The sequence below is a fragment of the Coffea arabica genome, chromosome 7e (assembly GCF_036785885.1).
Source record: "Coffea arabica cultivar ET-39 chromosome 7e, Coffea Arabica ET-39 HiFi, whole genome shotgun sequence".
Lineage (NCBI taxonomy): Eukaryota > Viridiplantae > Streptophyta > Magnoliopsida > Gentianales > Rubiaceae > Coffea > Coffea arabica.
Genome location: NC_092323.1, coordinates 2,911,215 through 2,933,893, shown reverse-complemented (window position 1 = coordinate 2,933,893; position 22,679 = coordinate 2,911,215). Strand labels below are relative to the sequence as shown.

General features: G+C 38.9%; 5 protein-coding genes across 9 annotated transcripts; 2 read left to right on the top strand and 3 right to left on the bottom strand.

Moving 5' to 3' along the window:
• Positions 1 to 2,564: 2,564 nt before the first annotated feature.
• LOC140011462 (RING-H2 finger protein ATL74-like) lies at positions 2,565 to 5,731 on the bottom strand. Of its 2 annotated transcripts, none has more exons than XM_072060360.1 (2): positions 4,733 to 5,731; positions 2,565 to 4,536 (listed from the first exon to the last, which is right to left on the bottom strand). In XM_072060360.1, exon 2 carries the CDS (start codon positions 3,986 to 3,988, stop codon positions 3,470 to 3,472), a length of 519 nt encoding a protein of 172 aa, XP_071916461.1. In that variant the 5' UTR covers positions 3,989 to 4,536; positions 4,733 to 5,731; the 3' UTR covers positions 2,565 to 3,469. The 2 variants fall into 2 exon arrangements, with proteins under 2 accessions (XP_071916461.1, XP_071916460.1); XM_072060359.1 differs by having other exon boundaries at positions 2,565 to 4,904; positions 4,996 to 5,731.
• A 1,209-nt stretch (positions 5,732 to 6,940) lies between these two features.
• Positions 6,941 to 7,691, top strand: LOC140011076 (uncharacterized). The gene is made up of 2 exons (XM_072059184.1): positions 6,941 to 7,566; positions 7,640 to 7,691. The coding sequence occupies exons 1-2, from the start codon at positions 6,941 to 6,943 to the stop codon at positions 7,689 to 7,691; spliced, it is 678 nt and encodes a 225-aa protein (XP_071915285.1).
• A 2,686-nt stretch (positions 7,692 to 10,377) lies between these two features.
• Positions 10,378 to 11,091, top strand: LOC140011075 (uncharacterized). Its single transcript, XM_072059183.1, has one exon. The coding sequence runs from the start codon at positions 10,378 to 10,380 to the stop codon at positions 11,089 to 11,091; it is 714 nt and encodes a 237-aa protein (XP_071915284.1).
• A 226-nt stretch (positions 11,092 to 11,317) lies between these two features.
• LOC113723068 (uncharacterized) lies at positions 11,318 to 15,441 on the bottom strand. 3 transcript variants are annotated; one of them, XM_072059545.1, is made up of 6 exons: positions 15,001 to 15,441; positions 13,357 to 13,645; positions 13,110 to 13,216; positions 12,846 to 12,978; positions 12,529 to 12,723; positions 11,318 to 11,926 (listed from the first exon to the last, which is right to left on the bottom strand). In XM_072059545.1, the coding sequence occupies exons 2-6, from the start codon at positions 13,624 to 13,626 to the stop codon at positions 11,642 to 11,644; spliced, it is 990 nt and encodes a 329-aa protein (XP_071915646.1). In that variant the 5' UTR covers positions 13,627 to 13,645; positions 15,001 to 15,441; the 3' UTR covers positions 11,318 to 11,641. The 3 variants fall into 3 exon arrangements, with proteins under 3 accessions (XP_071915646.1, XP_071915645.1, XP_071915644.1); XM_072059544.1 differs by having other exon boundaries at positions 13,357 to 13,659; positions 15,039 to 15,440; XM_072059543.1 differs by having other exon boundaries at positions 15,039 to 15,440.
• Positions 15,442 to 19,293: 3,852 nt separating this feature from the next.
• On the bottom strand, positions 19,294 to 22,442 carry LOC113723044 (homeobox-leucine zipper protein HAT5-like). 2 transcript variants are annotated; one of them, XM_072059571.1, is made up of 4 exons: positions 21,861 to 22,442; positions 21,300 to 21,433; positions 20,651 to 20,890; positions 19,294 to 19,884 (listed from the first exon to the last, which is right to left on the bottom strand). In XM_072059571.1, exons 1-4 carry the CDS (start codon positions 21,940 to 21,942, stop codon positions 19,501 to 19,503), a joined length of 840 nt encoding a protein of 279 aa, XP_071915672.1. In that variant the 5' UTR covers positions 21,943 to 22,442; the 3' UTR covers positions 19,294 to 19,500. The 2 variants fall into 2 exon arrangements, with proteins under 2 accessions (XP_071915672.1, XP_071915673.1); XM_072059572.1 differs by having other exon boundaries at positions 21,879 to 22,442.
• Positions 22,443 to 22,679: the final 237 nt, after the last annotated feature.

The window sequence follows — 22,679 nt, the reverse complement described above, 5'->3', positions numbered from 1 at the left end:
ATTGTTATAGTACTTTTTTTTAACTAAAACTCCAGAAAATTGCAACCCAAAACAAGACTACTACACAAGTTGTCGCACGAAGACAAGCATGAGTTAATGAACGGTATAAGCCACGCATTTTTTGAGTTTTTGTATACAAAAAAAGAGTTCTATAATTATACATATATATGAAATAAAAAAGTACTTAAAAATATATTCATGAAATATATAAAAAAAATTAGAAAAATGACAATCCAAATAAGAAAATAAATTATATATAAGTTATCATTTTTATTAACATATGAATACAAGCATTTATATTTAGAGCGATGTTTTTTGCACTCCAATTATCCATTTTCATCTTGATAAACCATATTACCTCTAACCTAATTTCTTTTCCTACCCTATCTTGTTGTTCACATGTAAGGAGTTGGGCACAAATGTCGTACGTGTCCAAAAGATAACCTTTGCTTCTTTTTTTTTCTTCTAAATCTACATAATTGTTTTTTAAATTTGTTTTCATATTCTTATTTCAATTTCAAAATTGCAAATTTTTTATGAGCACAATTGAGGTTCCATTGTATCATTTGGATACTAGATGATGTAATGCTTTTGTTGAAATATACTAGAAAGTTTCACTCTCTCTATGATGATTATAAGAGCTATTTCTAGTGGACTTGTTGAAATATTAGTGTTTTATTTATGAGACATTGAAATTATACTTAGTTTTTTGTCATCTTTGATGCTTGGAATTTATTTATTTATTTATTTTGCTCTTAAAGTTTGAAATCTGTTCATATTACATTGCTAAATTGATCTTTGGCATCATATAGTTTTGTGAAGTTTTCTTTAGAAAAATATATAATACATATTAGTGACAGTTTTAAATTAGTCATTTTAATGTGTAATGGAATAATTAATTAGTTTTAGAATATAACAAAAATCTAGTAAAGTCAACTCATAGTCAAGGAGATGGGATTAGAGAGAAGGTAATATGGTTTCATCAAAACAAAAATAGAATAGTGAAAGTGCAAATAACATTACTCTATATTTATTGCACCATTATATTTAGATACTTGCACAATTAGAAGAAAAAAATTTTCATAAAATCGCAAGAATAATGAAAGGGTGCGAGAAAAGGCAAAGATTTGGATAGACCTATTCCACTTACTTATACATTAAGTGGTTCAAAATTTGTCATGCTATCTCACAAATTTAATTTTTCAAAAAAAAAAAAATCTCACAAATTCAAGTATTAAACACACACAACCAAGATGTGACAAAATTTAAATCAATATATCTAATACTACATCTAATGGAGTACTAGATTTGTCTCGTTGATCATGAGAACGAGAGCGAAGCAAAGCGACAAGTCCAGTCGTTGTGAAAATTACGTCCAGGGGACTCTCATACGTTACATGTCAGTTTATTATTTGCGTGGCAGGGCCGACCGTTAGAACCTTCTTCTCCCTTATTTTCAACTTTCGAATTCTGTCCTCAATTTTATTTTAATAACTTTGGCGGCCGCAACCTTTTGTGAAATGATTTAGTACTGCATCCTTCGTACTATCGAACCCCTAAAGTCTCTTTGCCCCCTTAATTTGATAATTTGCTAATCAATACTATAATCTTTTTTCTCTTGATGTCCTCCGTCCGCTTGAACTTGCTGAAAACTGAGAAAGATTAAAGGGAAAAAGAAAAAGACAAAATAATCATTTAGAATGGGCAATTTGAAAATTGACGTGAAGCCAGATCCACCCAAGCTAGATACACACAGTCCACAGGAAAGAACGCAATCAAGCAGCACTAATTAATGAAAGGGATAATATCATAAACCTCCCCTGAGGTTTCTCCTAATATCACTTGATGCCCTTATAGTTTTAAAAATATCACTTACCTCCCCTGATAATTGTAAAAAGGCTATATTAACCCTCATGATACATAATTCACATATCAAATAAATGAAGCTAAAAAAAAGGCCACTTTCTTCTCTTTCTTCTTTCTCCAACATTTTCCCTTACTCATTTTTTTCTGATAACTATGTGATTTTTTATTTATAAATTATAGTCCATTGAATTTTATGTGTCTTTTACTTTTTATGATTGTGATAGAATGAGTATAATTTCATTGTTTATTTTGAATTAACTTTTATAATGATCAGTACAATTTAAAGGTTTAGGCATGGATTGAAAAGAAGTTGGAAAAAAAAAATATAAAGTTCATAAAAAATTTATTTTGAATATATAGAATTAAATTGGTGCTAGTCTATTTCTTTGTAAGTATCTTGTCATTTTTTAAATATATATATTTTTTGGACTATAATATTGTGATGTTTTGGTAGTGCTACTAAAGATTGTTTTTTCAAGTGATAGTTTTCTTCAAGTAAACAAAGTGACTTTGGAGTATTTTTCATTTAGCAAGTAAAAGGGTAGTTTAGGATTTTTAAAACTTTTGTTACACAAATAACAAAATAAATGGAGGTATAGGTGATATTAAGTGAAACCTCAGGGGAGGTTTCTGATATTATCCCTTATTCGAAAAAGAGCTTGCGAGGGCAATAGAATAGAGTTTGTCCTCTCCTCCTCTAAGAAAGCGAAAACAACTTTCATCCACTTTGCATCAACTTGATTGTTACGTAGAAACATGTGATACAGTGTACTGCTAGTAAGGTAAATGAGGGTCCACCGGAAAAGTTTACCATGCAGGCATCAATCCTGAAATTATCATCAGAAGGACCAACGTTTATTGAATCTCAATACACGTAGCCCTCTGATATGATGATCGGAGGATGACGTCTTTCTTTCGTCTCGGATGATCGATCCGGTGGCGACAAATTAAAGCAAACCGGCTTAACCCTCACGACTCATAACTGAAAACAGTGGTCCAATCCCCAAGTTACGTCGACCATCAAATATGCAGTAGTGGCCTCAATTTTGCTCGTCACAAAGTAGGCACTGCGAAACTAATCATGGCTGCTTTTAAAACTCGGCTGTGAGGCTCATCCCTAAAAATAGTATTCTACTGTATTGGCGCTCTCAGAGTTCTTAAACTTGGTCCCGACAATCCCCGTGTGTTGTCCCTATATAGCGGAGAAGAGAACTTTAGAATCGTCTGTGGCACGGCACCCGTCTATCCTCACATATACTGGTTCTATCATCCGTGTGGTCGATATCTCTACCATTAAACAATTATATATATATATATATATATATATATATATATATATAAAAGGTTGGTCCTGGTGGACCTGTGTTTCCGAACACCGACAAGCTGAGCAGGACCAATTATAGCTCACAGGCTTGAAACCATTCCTAAAGAGCTCCTTCGTGGGGCTTCCTTTCCCAAAGTGCTAGTACAAACTTGATTTCCGCTTTGAGGTTGGAACTCCGAAGTATTCCCCGTTCAGAAACACTAGTTGGGCCAGTTGATTTAACGGGCCTTTTTCTTAACCTACGAAACAAGCTATCAAATTCAAGACTGACTGATTGGGCTAAGTACCCACCTCTGTTCCAGAAGCAATATTGAATTGGTCTCTGCGAACCCCAGCAGCAACATATCGGCTACTTTCTTCAACAGCCCTGTCAAAATCAGCACTACCTCTGCAGATGGGGCAAAGAGCAGTCCTCAAAAGCCACATGTCAACACATTCCGCATGGAAGCTGTGGCAGCACAGAGGCAACAACCGGCACTTCTCTCCGGCCTTGAAGTCCTCTAAGCAAACAGCACAGTCCGCAGGACTAGGACTAGGAGTGGCGCCCTTTATCTCTTTTGCTTTGAAATCGAAACAAGGAAGCTCCTCTCTGGACATGCTTCTGCTCCCAAGCTCCCCCCTCTCCACCACCATGTTATTGCTGCTGTTCCTGTTCCCAAATCCCCTCCTGAAAGCCCTCCCAACCATGCAGATATGAATTACGACTATAATGCCGATACCTACAAACAACAAGACCAAGAGTATCACAATTGCCATCACCGGAACCTGTGTTGCAACACCCAATACTTGATTTCTCATCTCCAAGAATCTTCTTCCATGCCCACTAGCTGCCCAACAATTTTCAACCCCTTTCAGAATATTTTGATTCTTCTCCGATCATTCAGAATATTTCAACAATTATCACAATTGCCATCACCGGAACCTGTGTTGCAACACCCAATACTTGATTTCTCATCTCCAAGAATCTTCTTCCATGCCCACTAGCTGCCCAACAATTTTCAACCCCTTTCAGAATATTTTGATTCTTCTCCGATCATTCAGAATATTTCAACAATTATCACAATTGCCATCACCGGAACCTGTGTTGCAACACCCAATACTTGATTTCTCATCTCCAAGAATCTTCTTCCATGCCCACTAGCTGCCCAACAATTTTCAACCCCTTTCAGAATATTTTGATTCTTCTCCGATCATCCCCAAACTCCAAATCCAAGTCTACGCACTTATTTATGTCTCCTCCTAAGAGAGAAATTGGAACCGTAGGATACATATGTGCAGGTTGTCTAACAGTGGCAAGTATAGTATAGTCCCTAAATTGGGTAAGCAGCTGACGAGTATACACTTTTCTGCATGTTAAGCAAATACTATAAATTAATGGTAGCGGGGGATTGGGCTAAGTTCCTCGGAGTGGGAGTGGGAAACAAAAGAAACAATTTTTAGGCATTGAAGAGATCAACAAAAAGGCAACAGTACAGTGAACAAAATTTTCTTTTTAGTGTCTGCTTGGCTGCCTCTTTTGATTTCTTTCAATTCCGTCAGTACCTTGCGCAGTGCATGGCGCGTCAGCCGCGAGTCGAGGTACTGTGAACGTATGCTATATCAAGTCTTGCCTTCTTAGAGTTTTCTGCGTCCTTCTTGTGTCGAAGTTACACGCACTGGAACAAACACGGAAACAAAGAGGAAAAGAAGCGTTTGTAGTCCAGTAGCCAAAAGCCTAAAATATGAAGTCCAAGTGAAACCAGGTCGGCAGCCAAAAAAATAACACAAAAAACAGAGAGAATAAGAATCTGGGAGGAAGAACTAACACGCGTTCTGCTCTCTCACTATGAGAGGAAAATTCTCTCTGTCTTAGAGAGAGAAAGTCTCCCCCAGTGGGTGTGTATCTTCTTCGAAACTTTCAAAATTTTAAAAATGGAAAGAACTAGGCGGCAAGCTAAGTAACTTTCCTTTCATGGCAACCTTCTGATTCCTTCCATCCTTTTAATTTTCGCGGCAGTTTTCTAGATTTGATCTCTCAGTTTGCTTTCTTTGCTTCCGAGCAGTGTTTGTATCTTTTACATCTGTGTCTCTTTTGTTTCTCCGTATTGTTATGATTTTAGGTTTCTGCTCTTTCGGTGTTGTGTCTTCTTGCTGCTTTTCCGTTTGTTTGCTTCTTCTGTGACAGGGCCAGTTGGTTTTGGAGCTTGGTGGAGGTATCGGGGATCTGCTGGTTCTGGATATGAGCTGGATTGGTAGCTCTCTGGTCATCTTCGAGTGTGGTCTGTAGAGGAAGGTGATGGATGGTATAGAGGAAGTTCTCAGAAGGTTTAAGCTCTCGGATGGGGAAAGAGAAGGAGTTAGTCTAGATGATGAGGAACTGGCTCCTGGTGTGGAGGAGTGCAAGTTGAGTTTAATCGGGAAGGTCTGGGGGGATAAGCGGGCAAATGTTGGTGGTATAAGGAATTTTGCAGGAAGTATGTGGTCTCAGGTGAGGATTGGGAAGGTAGTGGAGATAGGACGCAATCTGTTTCAGTTTGTGTTTGAAAAGGTGAAGGATATGGAGTGGATAATGAATAAGAGGCCGTGGATTTTTGATGGTCAACCTCTAGTCTTACGTAAGTGGGAAGCAGGATTGGAAGAGGATGATGAGGCTTTAAGTCGATCGGTGATTTGGGTCCAGATGTGGAATGTTCCTTTACATTGGGTAACAAAGGAGGTTGGTAGGAAATTGGGAAGCATTTTTTCTAGTGTGGAGGACGTGATAATCCCCCAGGGGGGCGGGAAGGATGGTAAACATATAAAAGCTCTAGTGGAAATAGATTTAAATGTCCCTTTACTGAGAGGGGTTATGGTTAAGTATCGTGATATGAAGAGATGGATTGAGTTTAAGTATGAGAAATGTCCGGATTTCTGTTTTTGCTGTGGTTTGATTGGCATATTGAAAGGAACTGCAGCAGTAGGGGTTTGAACAGGGATGGAGAGGCTCAGTTTGGGAATTGGATGAGGGCAAGCTATCCTAGAAGTCCCACTAAGAAGTATAGGAATGGGAGGGACTTCAGCAAAGACGAGGGTGAGGAGTCTCAGGGTCAGGATAGGAGGAGTGGCAGTGGTCTTAGTAGTAAGATGCTGTTAACTTACACTGCTGCCTTCCATCAGGGGGAGGAAGGTTGTTTGTAAGGGGAGGATGTGTGGCATAAGGGTGAGGGAGAGGATACTGGGGTTGTGGCTGGGGGTAGTGGGAAGGAAGAGGGAGTAAAAAGCATAAGGGGGAAGGAGGGTAGAGTGGGGGTGCAGGGGCCTGAGGGAGTAGGTAAGCAAGGTATGAGGGATGATATAGATCAGGGGAAGGCTATGGGAGAAGGAGGGCTGAGAGAGCTGTTGGAGGGCAGGTCTGGGGAAGACTTAGTAGAAGAGGTGGTGGATTTTATGTGGATTGATGGTATGAAGGGGAGAGCTAAGGCGAGGGAAGAGGGTATGGGGGTTCAAGAGGCAGGGGTTGAAAGCAAGGAATTGGAGAAAAAGGGGGGGAAGGGGAAGAGGGGTCCACAAGGCTAGCAAGAGTTGGAAGAGGTTGGTTCTTGAGGTGAGCAAAAGGAAACCACTGGTGGAGGTTAATAGGGATGAGGGTGATGCTGGCAAGGGGAAAAGGAAAATGGTGGAACAGGTAGGGAAGGAAAATCAGAAAAAGTGTAAAATTGGGATGGAGTGGTGTGAGGGGATAGCTGATTATGAGGGGATGGAGTCCACCCTAAATGGGGCTCCACATGCCCAATGAGAGCTGTGGTGTGGAACTGTCGAGGTGTGGGGAGTCCCTTGACAGTTCCCCAGCTGAAGGAGTCTATTAAGCTCCACTCTCCATCTTTGGTATTTTTAGCAGAAACAAAAAAGAAAAAAAGCTTTTTGAATACTGTAAAGCAAAGGATACAATTCGACCACCTGTTTGTTGTTGATCCTGTGGGGTTGGCTAGTGGCTTGGCTGTGCTATGGAAGAAGGAACTTTTGGATAAAAAAGTGTTGTTTTCAAGTTTTACTATTGAATTGTTAATAGATGATAAGGAAGCTGAGGTAGAGTGGTGGTGTGTCTGTGTGTACGCTAGTACAGATGTTAGGATTAGGAGGGAGCAGTGGAAGGTCATAGTTAGGAGAAGTTGTCTATGGGGTGATGCATGGGCCATTATGGGTGACCTGAATAACATTACATCTAATAATGAAAAGTGGGGAGGGAGGCTTAGGTCTGATATGAGCTTCCTGGATTTTAAGTCCTTTATAAACGATAATGAATTACAGGATATAGGGTTTGAAGGTGTTCCCTGGACCTGGTGTAATAACTGGGACAGTGAGGGAGAGGTTAAAAAAAGGATTGATAGAATTTTGGGAAGTAGAGGCTGGATAAGAAGGTTTGAGAAGGCTAAATGTATCCATGTGGAATCTGAGGCTTCTGATCACTGTTTGTTGGTACTGGACACTAAGCCAGTTGAGAGGAGGTGGAGGAGGAGGTTTATGTTTGATAGGAGATGGTTGAGGCAAGGGGATATTGGGGAGGTGGTTGAGAAGGCGTGGGGAGAACACCAAGGGGGATCTAGGATGTTTAAGGTTCAAAGGAAAATCAAACAGGTTAGAATGGACCTTCTCAGTTGGAGTAAGCAGTGTTTCTGTAATTCAAAAAAATTGATAATGCAGGTGAAGAAGGAAATAATGGAGGTTAAGGAACTCAAGAGTGTTGGTTATAGGATCAAGTTAGCTAGTCTGAAGAGGCAGCTGGCTGAGGCATATAAGAAAGAGGAGATTTATTGGAGTCAAAAGGCTCGGGTAGATTGGCTGAAAGAAGGGGATAGAAACACCCAATTTTTCCATGCAAGGGTGTCAGGTAGGAGGAGGTGGAACAGGATTAGTATTTTGAGGAATAGGTCTGGTGACTGGTGTAAAAATGTGGAGGAGACATGCCAGGAGATAGCTGATTATTTCCAGCAGATTTTCACTACACAGGATCCTGTGGACTTTGCTGAGATTCTTGAAGGTGTTCCACAGACCATCACTGAGGAGATGAATAGGGAGCTTACCAGGAATGTCTCAGAGCAAGAAATCAGTAAAGCAGTTCTCTCGATGCATCCACACAAGTCCCCAGGACCTGATGGTATGTCTCCTATATTTTTCCAGAAATTTTGGCCTATTCTTAAGTCTGATATTGTTTGTGTAGTTAATAGTTTTTTCCATTCTGGTCATCTGCTTAAATCTGTTAATGAGACTCTTATCAGTCTGATTCCTAAATCGAACACAGCTAGTTCTATTTCTGACTTTAGACCTATAAGCTTGTGTAATGTCCTGTACAAAATCATTTCAAAAGTGCTCACCAACAGGTTCAAACATGTCCTGAGTGCATGTATTAGTCATTCTCAGTCTGCTTTTGTCCCTGGAAGGCAGATTTTGGATAATGTTCTGATAGCTCATGAGTGTATTCATTTCTTAAAAAATAAGAGGGTAGGCAGGGATGGCTATATGGCAATAAAATTAGATATGTCAAAAGCTTATGATAGAGTAGAATGGAAATTTCTGGCAAATATGATGATGAAAATGGGATTCTGCCCAAAGTGGATCCAGTGGGTGCTGGAATGTGTTTCTAGTGTCACCTACTCCATTAATTTTAATGGGGAGAAGAAAGGGTATATCAGACCAACAAGAGGGCTGAGGCAGGGGAATCCTCTTTCTCCTTACTTGTTTTTGATTTATGCTGAGGGGTTTTCCTCACTTCTGAAGAAAGCAAGGTTGCAGGGGAAGTTGTCTGGTTTGAAGATTGCTCAGGGGGCACCTAGCCTATCCCACTTGTTTTTTGCAGATGATTCCCTGATCTTCTGTAAAGCAAAGGTGGGGGAGGCTAGCCAAATTATGAGAATTTTGGAGGTATATAAACAAGCTTCTGGACAAGTAGTTAATATTGAGAAATCCTCTTTATTCTTTAGCAGGAATGTAGGTAGTAGGCTAAAGGAAGGGATCATGAGGGAGCTGTTGGGAATGAGACTTACTGATCATAGCAGATATCTGGGGTTACCTTTACCCATTGGAAGATCCAAAAGGCATGCATTCGAGTTTATCAGGAATAAAACACTGGAGAGGTTGCATGGATGGAAGGAGAAGTTGTTGAGTCAGGCAGGGAAGGAGGTTTTGCTTAAATCTGTAATTATGGCCTTACCTACGTATGTAATGTCTTGTTGCTTGTTGCCAAAGGATCTGTGCAGAAGAATTTGCTCAGAGATGGCTAAGTTTTGGTGGGGGCAGAAAGGGGATGAGCGGAAGATACATTGGTTAAGCTGGGAAAAGTTATCAGAGGTGAAAGCAGAATGAGGCCTTGGCTTTAGGGATCTCCATGAGTTTAATCTGGCTTTGTTGGCAAAACAGTTATGGAGGATTGTAACCAGGCCTAATCTGTTGGTGAGTCAGGTTATCAAAACTAGGTACTTCAAGGGGGTCTCGCTGTGGAAGATGGACAGCACTGGCACTGATTCATGGTGTTGGAAAAGCCTACTGAGGGCAAGAGAGATCTTAGAGGTTGGGTTAAGGAAAAGGGTGGGGGATGGGAAATCTATCAGTATATGGGAGGATAGGTGGCTCCCTGACTCTGTAGATGGGAAAATTAAAACTAAAAGGAAGGAGGGGATGGGGGTATCCAGGGTGGGTGATCTCATCCAGGAAGGGAAGTGGAGTAAGGAATTGATTGCCCAGGTTTTTGAGGAACAGGAAGGAAAGGAAATACTGAGAATACCACTGAGTGTGTATGGAAGGAAGGATACTGTATACTGGAATAAGTCTAGCTCTGGGGAGTACACAGTAAAATCAGGTTACAGATTGGCAAGAGGTCTTAATGGGAAGGGGGATCATGGGGAGAACGGGGCTGAGTCAAGTGGCAGGAGGAGGTGCACTCCACAGGGCTGGAATTTTCTCTGGAGTCTGAAAGTTAAGCATAAGTTGAAGCATTTCATTTGGAAGTGTTTGCAGAGGATTTTGCCTGTAAATGCTGTTATTAAAGAGAGATGCTCTAAAGGGGATTCTGTTTGTAAATGCTGTGGAGAGTATCCAGAAACCATTGAGCATCTACTCTTTTTTTGTGATAATGCTATGGCAATCTGGAAGATAGCACCTGTAAGCTGGGGGGATTGGAGTGTTTGAGGAACAATTTTGGGCACTGGTGGGAGGAGATTAGGGAGGCAGGGGCTATGGAAAGTGGTCAGGAGAGAATTGAGCTGACTGTGAATGTGCTATGGCAAATTTGGAAGTCAAGAAATAGGAGGCAGTTTGAGGACAAAAGGATGGATCCAATGACAGTAGTAAACAAGGCAACAAGGGAGTGGAGGGAGTTTCAGGAGGTTCAGGATGTGGATGGGGGTACAGGCAATCATAGGACCAGTGGAAAGGAGGGACTGGGGGGCTGGAAGGAACCTGAGGGGGGATGGGTTAAGATCAATTCTGATGCAGCTGTGCAGCAGAAGACAGAAAGAGCTGGTTGGGGGATGATTGCCAGGGACTGTCTTGGAAATGCTTTGGGTGCTTGGGCTGTGCCTAATACAAGTTGCTCCAGTGCTAAGCAGGAGGAAGCTTTGGCCTTAAGATCTGCTATGCTGATGGCAAAACAGCAGGGTTGGAGAAGAGTGGTGTTTGAATCAGATTGCAAGCAACTCATAGATAGCATAAATAAGGGGGATGGGGATTCTGTTATAGCAACTATTTTGTTAGATATTGTTAGCTTGAAATCCAATTTTTATGAATGTTGTTTTTCCTTCACAAGGAGGATGAACAACTCTGTTAGTCACTCTTTGGCAAAATTAGCCTTAAGCTTGGATGGTCCTGCTGAATGGAAGCTTGTCTTCCCAGCTTGGCTGCTTGATCTACTTCAAGCAGATTGTAGGGGCAATTGCTCCAATAGTTTGTAATCTGTTTTGATGTATATCGAAGTGTTGCCGTTTTGTTAAAAAAAATAAGAATCTGGGAGGAAAAGGAAAAAAAAAAGAAAAGAAACAGAAGACTGTATACTCCAACACAAGCAAATTAAACACCATTTTTGTTTGTGGTTTCAGGCTTGCTACTTGCAAGTGCGCACAAGCCCATATTAGACTGTCAAAATTAACTGCTAAGAACCAAACAAACTCTCAGGCAGGATACCATCAGATAAGGGATTTATACACCAGGAAATGTAACGCTAACTGATTAAGTTACATATGATTGGAAAGACAAAAATAGATCAATTGCTAGCAGACCGTAGCTTTGAGCAACCATAAATGGTTTCTGTAACCAGCAATACATGGTAAACCAATTGTATCAATCATTGTAGGATCTATAGCTCAACTATGACATGGACTGTCTTACCAAGCATCTCAAACTTTCAGGTATATACAAGTGTTGGATAAGGAACAAAAAAGAAAGCATGGGGAAGTGCCCAAATATAGCACTCAATGAAACTATAATACGTACTGCATTGCGATGCTAGGAACCAAGTACAAGACCCTCTCGGACAATATTGGTCACACGAAGGACAGCCTGAGCACTTAAAGGTGAAAGTTTTGTCTGACAGAAATTCTCCCAGGAAGTCACCTCCCGATCGTCAGACACTCCATTTGCACTCAAGATATGAGATTTCTCGTACATGGTCTGTAGCTCCACCAGTAGACCTCGAGCAGCCTCCCTGGACTCCGGGAGCTGGTCACTTAGCTGGGATGCTGCTACTTCTATTAGTTTGTCAATTCCATATGCTTTAATCCCCTCTATATCCTGTAAAAGAGAAGAAAGCTCATAACACAATGGTCCAAGATGCCCATACTTCAAGAGGAAAGGAAATGACATCTAGTAGACAATTAAAATTTTTGCCTTCCAAATTAATGAATTTAACTTAATTATTCCTCCAATAAGAAAAATGCAGTAATTTTTGCCCCTCCCTTTTGGCTGCTACTAAATTTATCCAGAGTTGACAATACTTGCAAGGCCAAGAGGCCAATACTCCACTTGCACGCGTGTTAAACTGAAGGAAAGACCCGTAGCATACTTGTTAGCAATTAATGTGCTAGGATAGTAGAAATGTTGTTACACAAAATTTTCATTCCATAATTTGGCTCCAGCAGAATAGTACAATAAGAATTTCCTAAAATCCAATTCTGCATCAATCTATGTGACTTTCTTTGAATGATTCTTCCAAGAACAAAGTGTAGTCTACATGGTCTAAGAACAACTTCAATAAGCAAATAGAAGGGCAAAAATGAGAAGACAGTTCGAGCACTTGAAGATGTTCTTTTCGGGATAAGGAACTATGCAGAAAAACAGACAAAATAAGGTAGTTTCAGCATCAAACTCAATAATGGTAAAGATAAACCTCTTACCAGCCTTGGTACACTACGAGAAAAGCACATAGCCGCCTTTGCTCGAATTCTTGGATTCCTATTCTTAAAATAAGGTTGCAATTTGGGCAACAATGAAACAGGAGAAACCCAGGTAGTCATGGAGACTAAAGCTCTCTCAGCTGCCTCACATACAAATCTTTTGTCTTGTGAAGCTTTGAGAAGAAGTTGTACGAGCTAAACGTTAACAGAATGCAAGAAACAAAGTAAAGTTAGAAACTACATTAAGAGAAAACCCACCATGTAGAGAACCATGCAACACATTACAGCAGACGTTAAATTACAAGAACTGTATATACCATTGGATCCAATGAATCAATTATGTCGTCACCATATGCTTTGAAAATGTCGGAAGATGTCATAATTGCAGTTTTACAAACAGCACTTCTTGGATTCTTCAAGGACTTCACAATTAGGGTAACCACCTTTCCCCTATTCACCAAAAGAAAAATCAATTGGAATCATCATAAGGAATTGCTAAAAACATCTTTTCATATGAAAGAAAAGACTAATGGATCACACAATGTTCTACTCATGTCAGCATAGTGAATAGCAGAACTTACAAAATGTCAAGCATCATTTCCTTGTGAAATATAGACAACCTTCTTACATCATTTAGTGCCTCACACACCAAAACCCAATCCTTGGAGTCTAGTCCGGCTAAGAGTGTCTGAGACAAACCAAAAATGTCAATGATTGTACAGCTTGTTCAATATAACCCAACAATTAAGAGAATCTACTGTCAGTTATCAAGCTAGGGATGGGACACCTGCTTTGTATGATAGCAAAATGATCTGTGTACACATATACCTTCAAACTCATTTCCAGATCTTCTACATCTTTCAGATTCTCTGATTCAATGTATTCCACTTCAGAGTTTCCCACTTCCGGCACAGAATCCCCTACTCCATTGACATTCATAGGATTCTCAACCCCTGGTGAAGAAACTTTTTTTTGACTGTCTTCAAGATTTTCACCGGTTTGCTCGATCTCAGGCTTGAGGCTCCCATTACTGGTATTTTTGTTCTTCCTTCCAGATTCAGGCAACATATTGAGATCTTTAAGAGCTTTCTCAGACATGATGAAGGCTCAGGAACCCCTAAAAGAATAAAACTGATATCTACAGCTATCAATTGTTCAATACTGAAGTGATTGAGCAGAACCATCTTCAAGAGAGAAAAGTGGAGCCACTTAACAGTGAGAAAATCTAGGCAGAAATTCGATGTGCCTTGCATCCTATAGATAATATGACAGTCTGCAAGCAACATATTTCAAGACCTTTCTATATAGTTTACATTTAAGTTCTTCACTGCTTTCTGTGAAAATGATATAGCTTAAAACCTGAATCTTCAAGTTCAATATATGGAAACCAGATTATATCAAACCTATGGATCATTGATTTTCTAGAGCTTTGCAACTTTCCCTGTTCCGCTCCATCACCATATCTGACATGTCTATAGCAATCTCATGCTATCAATAGAAAGTGAAATGTTCTGAGATATTAACTTTTCATCAAAACTCCTTCAAAATAAACCAGAAATCAGAGTCCCTAACTGACACCTTCTTAATAGGTTTCAGCAGATTATACACTTGTTCAACACTTGATCAGGTAACATTCTACTGGGCTCATTCCATTATCCAATTAAATTCTTCCGACTCTACTGCGAGCTTGGGTGTGTACACTTAGGCTTTCGAAAACAAATTGCCCAACACTGGGCACTCACTCCTGTACTTCAACTAATCCAAATTATAGTTAAATCCAGCCCACAGCAAGCACATTTGTATTCGACCAGTAGCAACTCGCGTACAATTTATTGCATTCAAATTAAGAAAGGGAGAAATGACTTCACAGAACATAATGCACATCTCTATCTAATTAGTTCATCTCAATGAATATTAATCTCAAACCAGGAAATCGCAAAGTAACATGCACATCAAAATTACTATGTTGTAACACTCATTAGACCAGATCAAGTAACATACAGCGCCGCCAATTCAGTTCAAGAGCGAATGACTATAGAAGTGAAAGACACAGAGTATTTTCCGACATAAATATCAAAAATCAATCAAGCTAATCTGTCAGGAACGTATCGCACTGAGCAACAATCACATAAACGAAAATCCAGTATCGTTCTCGTTTTAAACAAAATTGCCAATCAGCAAAGTCGTCTAACTAGAGATCTGTCATTTCCATTTCGGAGGAAAAGCAGAGAAGAAGAAGAAAGCCGAAATATGAGCAAGTGAAAAGAAAAAATGCAAGCATGGTGACAAGAACAAAAGTCAAGTGCGAGCGCGCTATGAGTGTAGAATTTGCAATTACAATTTAAGAAAAATGACAAGGAACGGTACGAAATTAAAATTCAGCATAACAAAACATCGAATTCTTGCACTACCACACAGCATTTTGAAAAAACATCACTAAAAATCGCTAGAATGAACTGCAATACAACTAACCAGTTGTGTAAATTTGTGGATAAAGCGAGAAAGATTACCGCGGACGAGGATATGAACTGATCGGCTTCTGCAGATATGAAAGCGCCGGAGCAGGACACAAAAAAAAAATTATGTTAAGCGACGGAGAGAGAGAGAGAGTTTATGCTTAAAAAGAAAGAGAGGGGAGAATTCGGATGTTAAATTGTGTATCTAGTGGTTGAATGGATTCATTCATTCGGATATATAAAAAAGGAGGAAGGGAGGGATTATGTGGGATTTAGCGTTTAGTGTATGTAACCGGCGAAAGGCGGTGTCATGTGAAATTTGCTACTTGTCAGTATTACTATATGCTACCCCAATCGGGCCGGCAAGCACGGGCACTTGACATGTGACCGCCGTGGGAAGAAAGAGAGAGAGAGAGTCAGTCAAGAAGGACTTAAATTCATCAAACCCACTGTGTGACTCTGCCTAAATTACCCCTTGCAAAGTGTCTGCCTTCTCAAAGTGTATGCTCAACTCAATGGTGTACCTACAACCTTGCTGGCTTGCACTCCTAATTTTAGCCCGACTTTGCCCTTTCAATCCAATCCTTGCTGTTGGAAATCTTTCTGAATTATTATGGAATAATATTCGAAAATTATTTCTATTTTGATCCTTTCTTCAAATTTCAAGTTTATCGAATCTATTATTGATTTTAGAGAAAATAATAAGCATATAAAGTAAGAGCAAACTTTATATACACTGATAGTAGTGTATACACAATCGCTGACATATATGTAAAAGTTTAAATTTCAAATTCAAATTTTATATAATTGTTATTCATTCAATATTAACAATATATGTATACACTGCGAGTGTAGAATAAAAACATTACTTTAGAATAACTCGAAAAAGAAAAAAATCTTTTTATATATTTAACTAAATTTTAAAACTAATCATTTTTTTAATAAGTTTTTGTATTTTATCTTTCTATATCTAAAGCTGCATCATGGCAAATTTGATTAAAGATTTAGCTAAATTCTTGTATGCATTCATCCTCTAGTGGATGCACTATTAATATATATATATATATATATAAAGATTAATATTTATTTTTAACTACAAATTATTTCAATTAATTAATCTTTTTAACAATAGTAGGAATCATCCTTTTCGAGAAAAAAATTAATGACATCTAATTTTAAGCCAAAAATTTATTTTGAGGAGATGCGACTGGAAATTGACTGCAGCACTCCAAATGGGATAGACCACGCCCCCCCCCCCAAACAAAGATTCGTGACTGGTGTACGCGCTGTACGCCGTGAGGAAAGGTACGTAGGAATAGCGCGACGGCATCAGGCGACGTCCAATTATAAATTATTTGTAGTAAATAGATAGAGATGACAGGGAGAGAGAGAGACAGAGAGAGAGAGTGTGTGTGTTCGTTTACTGGTCACAATTTTGAACTGACGCTTCAACCATAGGGCGATGCAATTTTGAATTGATGCAGCATCATTTTGACTAGGACTCTTGCTCTTTCTCCCCCAGGACCCCCATTAATTAATCCGTTCTTCTTATGCCAAGGCATTAATACACAAAATCTTTTTATAACTTTTCGATCGTCTTTTACAATTAGTAAAATGATTACAGGAATCGTGATCTTCAATTTTCTTTTGTTTCAAAATCATGATCCTCCTTGTATCGTATGCGTGTTACGTTATCAAGATATAGGGTTCCGAGTTTGATGGAAAATCTTTTTTTTTTAAAGAGAGAAAAAGAAAACATGTCCTGGAGTAAATTAATACGGTCTGGATCGCAACGTTAGTATAGTTATAGACTATTGCAGCACATCTCAATCACGTGCACAAGTGATCTCTTTTTGTTTTTTTGATAAAAAATAGTTTGGATGAATTCGACTCCATCACCACTACTGATCGGGACATGCCTCCAGAATCATAGGTAATTTACAAAAATTTTTACAGATCGTCTATCAATATAAATTTTACATCGACAATGAGATTCAAACACATGATTTTTTATGCGGAAGCAATTCGTTTTTATCAATTGAACCAACTTGTGTTGACATGTGTACAAGTGATCGATCAGATATTTGATTGACCTAAACATAGGCCTATGTTCTAGAGTTAGGCCTATCAACGATTCGGGTCTGGATTCGAGCTGGGATAGAACCTGCTATTTTTTTTTTTCAGAAACGGGTTGAAATATAATTCCGTTATCAGACTTGGACTTGTACTTATTTATTTTTAAAAAAATGCGAACTGCATACGGAATATAGGATTTCGATCCGGACCCGTTTAAATAGATTAATAATTGATAAATATAAATATTTATTAATATAATAATACTTCTTTTCCCAAATTACCAAACCCTAATGTTTCATACAAATTGCAAAATTTTGTTAGGTATTGTTTTTATCAGCTAGATCAACTTGACTCGAGACACATCAGACCCAGTTCCGAGATTATAAGTACAAGACCCGTTGAGTAGACGAGTTGAATCCGAAACGAGTGTATTATAGCCGATTGGGGTCCATAATGTTCAATTTTGACTCGTATTCGACCCATTGACAGGTCTGTCTAAAGCTATTTGCTTTCATTTTTATTTTTATTACTTTTTAAAGGCTAGAGAATATGACATGTTTTGTTTTGCAGTTGAAGTCTGAGGCTTAACTCGAGAGCAAATGAAGCAGCGCTAATAGTTGAAGTTTGAAAGGACCTTTGAATTGTGGAATTCTGGCGCGCAATTTTGCCAGAAGATCGGCACTCCTTTAAGCCTGAATGCGATTCTCATCCACTTTAATATGCTGGAATCCAATCATGAGGAACCTCCAATCCGTAAGAATAGGTGCCAAAATTATAACGTAACATAAGTAATAATTTTGAGGGACAGGTTGTGGCATTGTTGGAATTGACATGACCAAGCTTATAAAAACCTTTTTTGTTTTGCAGACTCAGCGAGCTACTGTCTACTTGTAACAGTAGCACATGGGAGCCAACCTGTTACAGTATTGCCAGTAATTATCAGATCTAATATTTTATCAGTGAAGCCAAAGAAATGAAAATTGTTATCCGCCGAATGTTTCTTTAACTAGAAAATACACGAGAATAAAAAGTGGGTAGTTAAGAGCATTTGTTGGCTAACTTTCCAACTTTCTATTCAACCAAAATTAAGAGCTTATCCTGCCTTTTTTTTTTTTTTTTTCTCATTTACCGTTCCAGCATTTTGGCTGAACTTTGCTGCTATATTAAATCAAGCCCAATAATTTAGAGGTTTATATATTATTACTTAGCATTTTTCTTATTTAGTAATTTTAGTAACGTGTTAGACAAATTCTTATAGTTTTTGTGTCTTGTTTAGCAAATCATATTAACTATAAACGAAGAGTCTCGCAGTTGTTTTCAATTGAGAAGAATGAAATGTTGAGACTTAAGTGTAGTATTATTACATGTGATTAATAACATGTTTTTTTATATATTATTCTTTTTGAAAAATGTTATTTGCATTCCCATTTTTATTAATCACACCCTTACTATCATTATAATAACATATGTTTTCATTTATCAGACTATATGGTAAAATAAATGATGGGAGTATAAATAACAAAAAAATTATTCCAAAAATATTTTGGATAGATAATTTTTCCAAAAATTTTTTTCCCTTGCATCATAAACACATGTTTCAATCCACCATTTTATATTCCCCAACCATCTTTTTATCTCACATACATCACATCACAAAAAAGTGGTACAGTAATTATTCCAAATAATTATTTGGAATAATACTCTATCCAAACAAAGCCATTATTATTCCAGATAATTATCTGCAATAATTACTGTAACATTTTTTTGTGATGTGATGTATGTGAAATAAAAAGGTGGTTGGGATTATAAAAAAGGTAGATTGAGAAATGTGTTTATGATGATGCAAGGGAAAAATTTTTTTGGAAAAATTTGCTATCCAAACATAGATTCCTTTTTTTTTTTTTTTGGGCACATATTTTTCGGTGTGTAAAATTTGTCTGACCAAAATACCTGGTGCGTATGTTATTTATGTTCCCACTTGTATAATATTTGTAGTTAAATTTTTGGATTCTACCAACCTGACTGGGGAAGAAAAGCAAATTGGTCGTCCTGGGCCAAGCTTCTAGGCCGGATGCGGGGCGGCGCTTGTTAGTTGGACTACTGATACAGCAATCAAATTTCATCGGGGCCCTTTAGAGGTCCATCGTCCAAACCCAACCAACTCCTTCCAATTCTTCTTATCAAGAACTTTAATTTAATGCAGAGTAAAAAGAAAAAATTGTAGGTGCAACACTTAAAACCAAAGCACTTGGTTTTTTATTTATAATTTTATATCCGCAGGCAACACACAGGTCACCTTCTGCTGGGGTGGGGAGTCATTTTGTCCTACAAGTAATTGCTCTGAGATTCCAAAAGCAACTACTGGAAATACATACTGCTATTACATGACAAAGAGCAATACAAGGCTACGGCGTTTTCTTGTACAGCGGTGTAAATTGACCTATGACCAGACCCACCAGCCCACCGGCTCTCCCTCCTGGTTTTGCTGTTCAGCAGCCACAAACACATTGGACAAGTAATTCTGGCCATTGTCACTGCCATCGTCTTCTTCCGATTGAACACCATCGGCTGCTGGAGTAACACATCCAGCTGCGTAATCATCACAAGGGAAGTAAGAATCACCACTGTCCACCAGCTGAGGACCATCCTCGTCTACCACCGCACTCCCACCGCTTCCAGTACTCAGGCGGTCCTCCACTTTCACATTGAACTGAGGGTCCGAAGCAAGGAGCTCATCCACTGGAAGTGCATCAGATTTCTGTTTTGAGCGGGGTTCTACAACCGCCTCTTTGCCCTGCTGCAGCTTCTCAGTCAAGGAAAGAACCTGTTTTGATGCAACAAGTAGGTCACTTCTCCGCCAAGCAAGCATCAGATCACATGCACTGTTTTTTACTTGCTCATCTGATGATCTTAGCCTGGCAGTCAGTTTCTTCCAGAAAATCAACTCCCCCCACCACAGAGCACACACACACACACAGATGCCTTTTAAGTGATAATTGATGGTTATCATTATAGAATTTGTTGCCTTTTCCACTATTCCATCATCTGGTATTTCTCATCTAAAAAGGAGGATTCTTGGCATATTTTGAAGGAACTACCGAGGTATATTCTCCTTTAGGAATTAAAAATTAAGATGGTGCTCAGAAATTAGAAGAAAAGATGCTAACTTCAATTTATTTGATTGGGAATCCTACTGTTGAACTTGTGACACCGAGAACGGGCATCCACACGAAGGTCCCATTCATTATGCGGATTACAAGGTGGCCTCGTACAACGTATGAAATATATGAATTAACAAATCGTCATAGTCTCGTATAACGCCTTAGTACTAATCAAGAATCTACATCTCCAGTAATAAGAAAATTTTATCATCTAGTGAGTAAGAAGCCTCCGATAAGATTCTATGCGTGATTTACCGTGTTGGGTAGTAACAAACTCAACTGTCAGCCAACATGAAACATTTACAGATAGAGATCAGTCCAATCAATCGGGAAACATAAGCGATGACTCGAACACTGAAAAGTAACAAAGGGTCTCGTCGAGGTTGAATTGCAGTTTTGGACATAATTAGATTAGTAGCAAAGTTATACCTCAGTTTTGAGCTTTTCATTCTCTTTGACTACAGAGTCGTAGTCAGACCGAAGGGAATCATAGGAAGATTTGAGTTGATCATAGTCCCTCTCAAGCTGTTTGGTCTTCCAGCGGGCACGGCGGTTCTGGAACCACACGGCCACCTGCCTGGGCTGCAAGCCCAGCTTCTTGGCCAGCTGGGTTTTCCGCTCTGGCTCCAGTTTGTTTTCAGCCTCAAAGCTCTTTTCCAGCAAGTGCACCTATATCAACCACCACAATAACATCCGTTAGCGCTCCACATTTTCAGGCAAATCAAAAAAAAAAAGAAAAAAGAAGAAATTCTTCTGCTTCCAAGCATATCAGATATGATTCACTACTACCAAATCCTGAATAATATATTCTTTTTCAAGATATGACGTGAATTTGAGGTCAATGAAATCGTAAGGATACGCGATACCGAGAGGGTATATTTGTAGGTATAAATCAAACGTGAGATGCCAACTGAGTGGTGCACTCTTATCTCAAGAGAACCTAAAGCAAGAGCAAACATATTTGCACGTACATGAGGAATCAAGAACGTCATGCCTCGATGTCAAAACCCAAAGCAAAAATCGGCACAGTTATGTGAAAAAATGAATAAACAAATGCCATAATGGAGACTTGAATGACCTGCTCAGGAGTTAGGCGGCGCTTTTTCTCGGCCAACTGCTCTTCGTAATATTCTTCGTCGAAGAGTTCTTCCGGCGAGCGGAGAAAAGGTCTCCTCTTCAAGGTTTCCTCCACGTTCAACACCGATCTTGCTCCTATACACCACATGCATGATGATGGCACCATCAAAAAAAAAAAAAAGGAGCTTTCTAGTACAACTTAGTTTTTCTATGACAAAAAAAAAAAAAAAAGAGCTTTCCTCCATCATGATCCAACCTATAAAGGTTAATCTCTGAATAATACCCGCTTTTCATGGCAATCATGATTACATGATCAAAATTTTTAAACCATAATCTCAAAGATCAACGATGGGTAAAATGGTGCTAATAACCTCCACCATGATCAAAATTTTTAAACCATAATCATGATTACATCATGACCTCCATCATGATCTCAAATTTTTAAAATGGCGCTAATAGTTTTTTTTTCCAAGCGTAAAATATGTGAATTTTACGTAGAACTAACCGATAAAATGAGACCAATTTAAAAAAACAGTGGTAGTAAAAAAAAAAAAATTTTTACCGGGGAATACTGGATTACCACTTCCGAGGAACAACATGTTGCCGTGGCACGATGGATCAAAGTAGATACGCCCGGAATCCATTGCACTAGTATAGTTAGTTACAAGTATATGTTTCAGATCTCCGGCGAAAGACGTCACACACCAGGGTTATTGATGCGGGGGTGTGAGTGAGGTGAAGACGGGTAGTGATCTTTGGGTAGGTGAGGTGAAAGTATTGAAACGACGACCAGACGTGGTTACGTTTATCGTGTACTTACTTAATAGGGATGTTTGTTATTGATTAGAAAAGCATGAGCTTGTGGCGGAAGAAACTGGTGCTCCACAGCAACCTCGCCGGAGTTTCCAGAGGACATAGGCAAAATCCCATCATGCCAAATATAACCGTACCCAGCTCTGCCGGCGACTCTTTATCGGTGAATTTCTCAACCGCAGCAGCCTAGCTAGTAATCTGCTGCTTCCGGAAGAAACAAGACTACCGTACAACTGTATTTCGGGGGTATATTAGGTAATTCAATCGAAAAATCTGTGGTCGCTGGGATTGCTCCTTCTCTGCACTTGCTTATGGTCTGGGTAGGTATATTTTGCAGCTAAAGTCGAAAGAGGCAAGGAGAGGGCATTTTATAGCCGTAATATCATGGTGAAGTTACGAATTTGACCCTCGGGAGTTTGCATTTTGCACGCACTTGCAAATCCGAAGTGTGTTTGGATGGTAAATTATTTGAAATATTTGTACTCTAGTATTTTTTGTGATGTGATGTATGTGAAATAAAAAAGTAATTAAAAAAATAAAAAAATATATTAAAAATTATAATGATGAT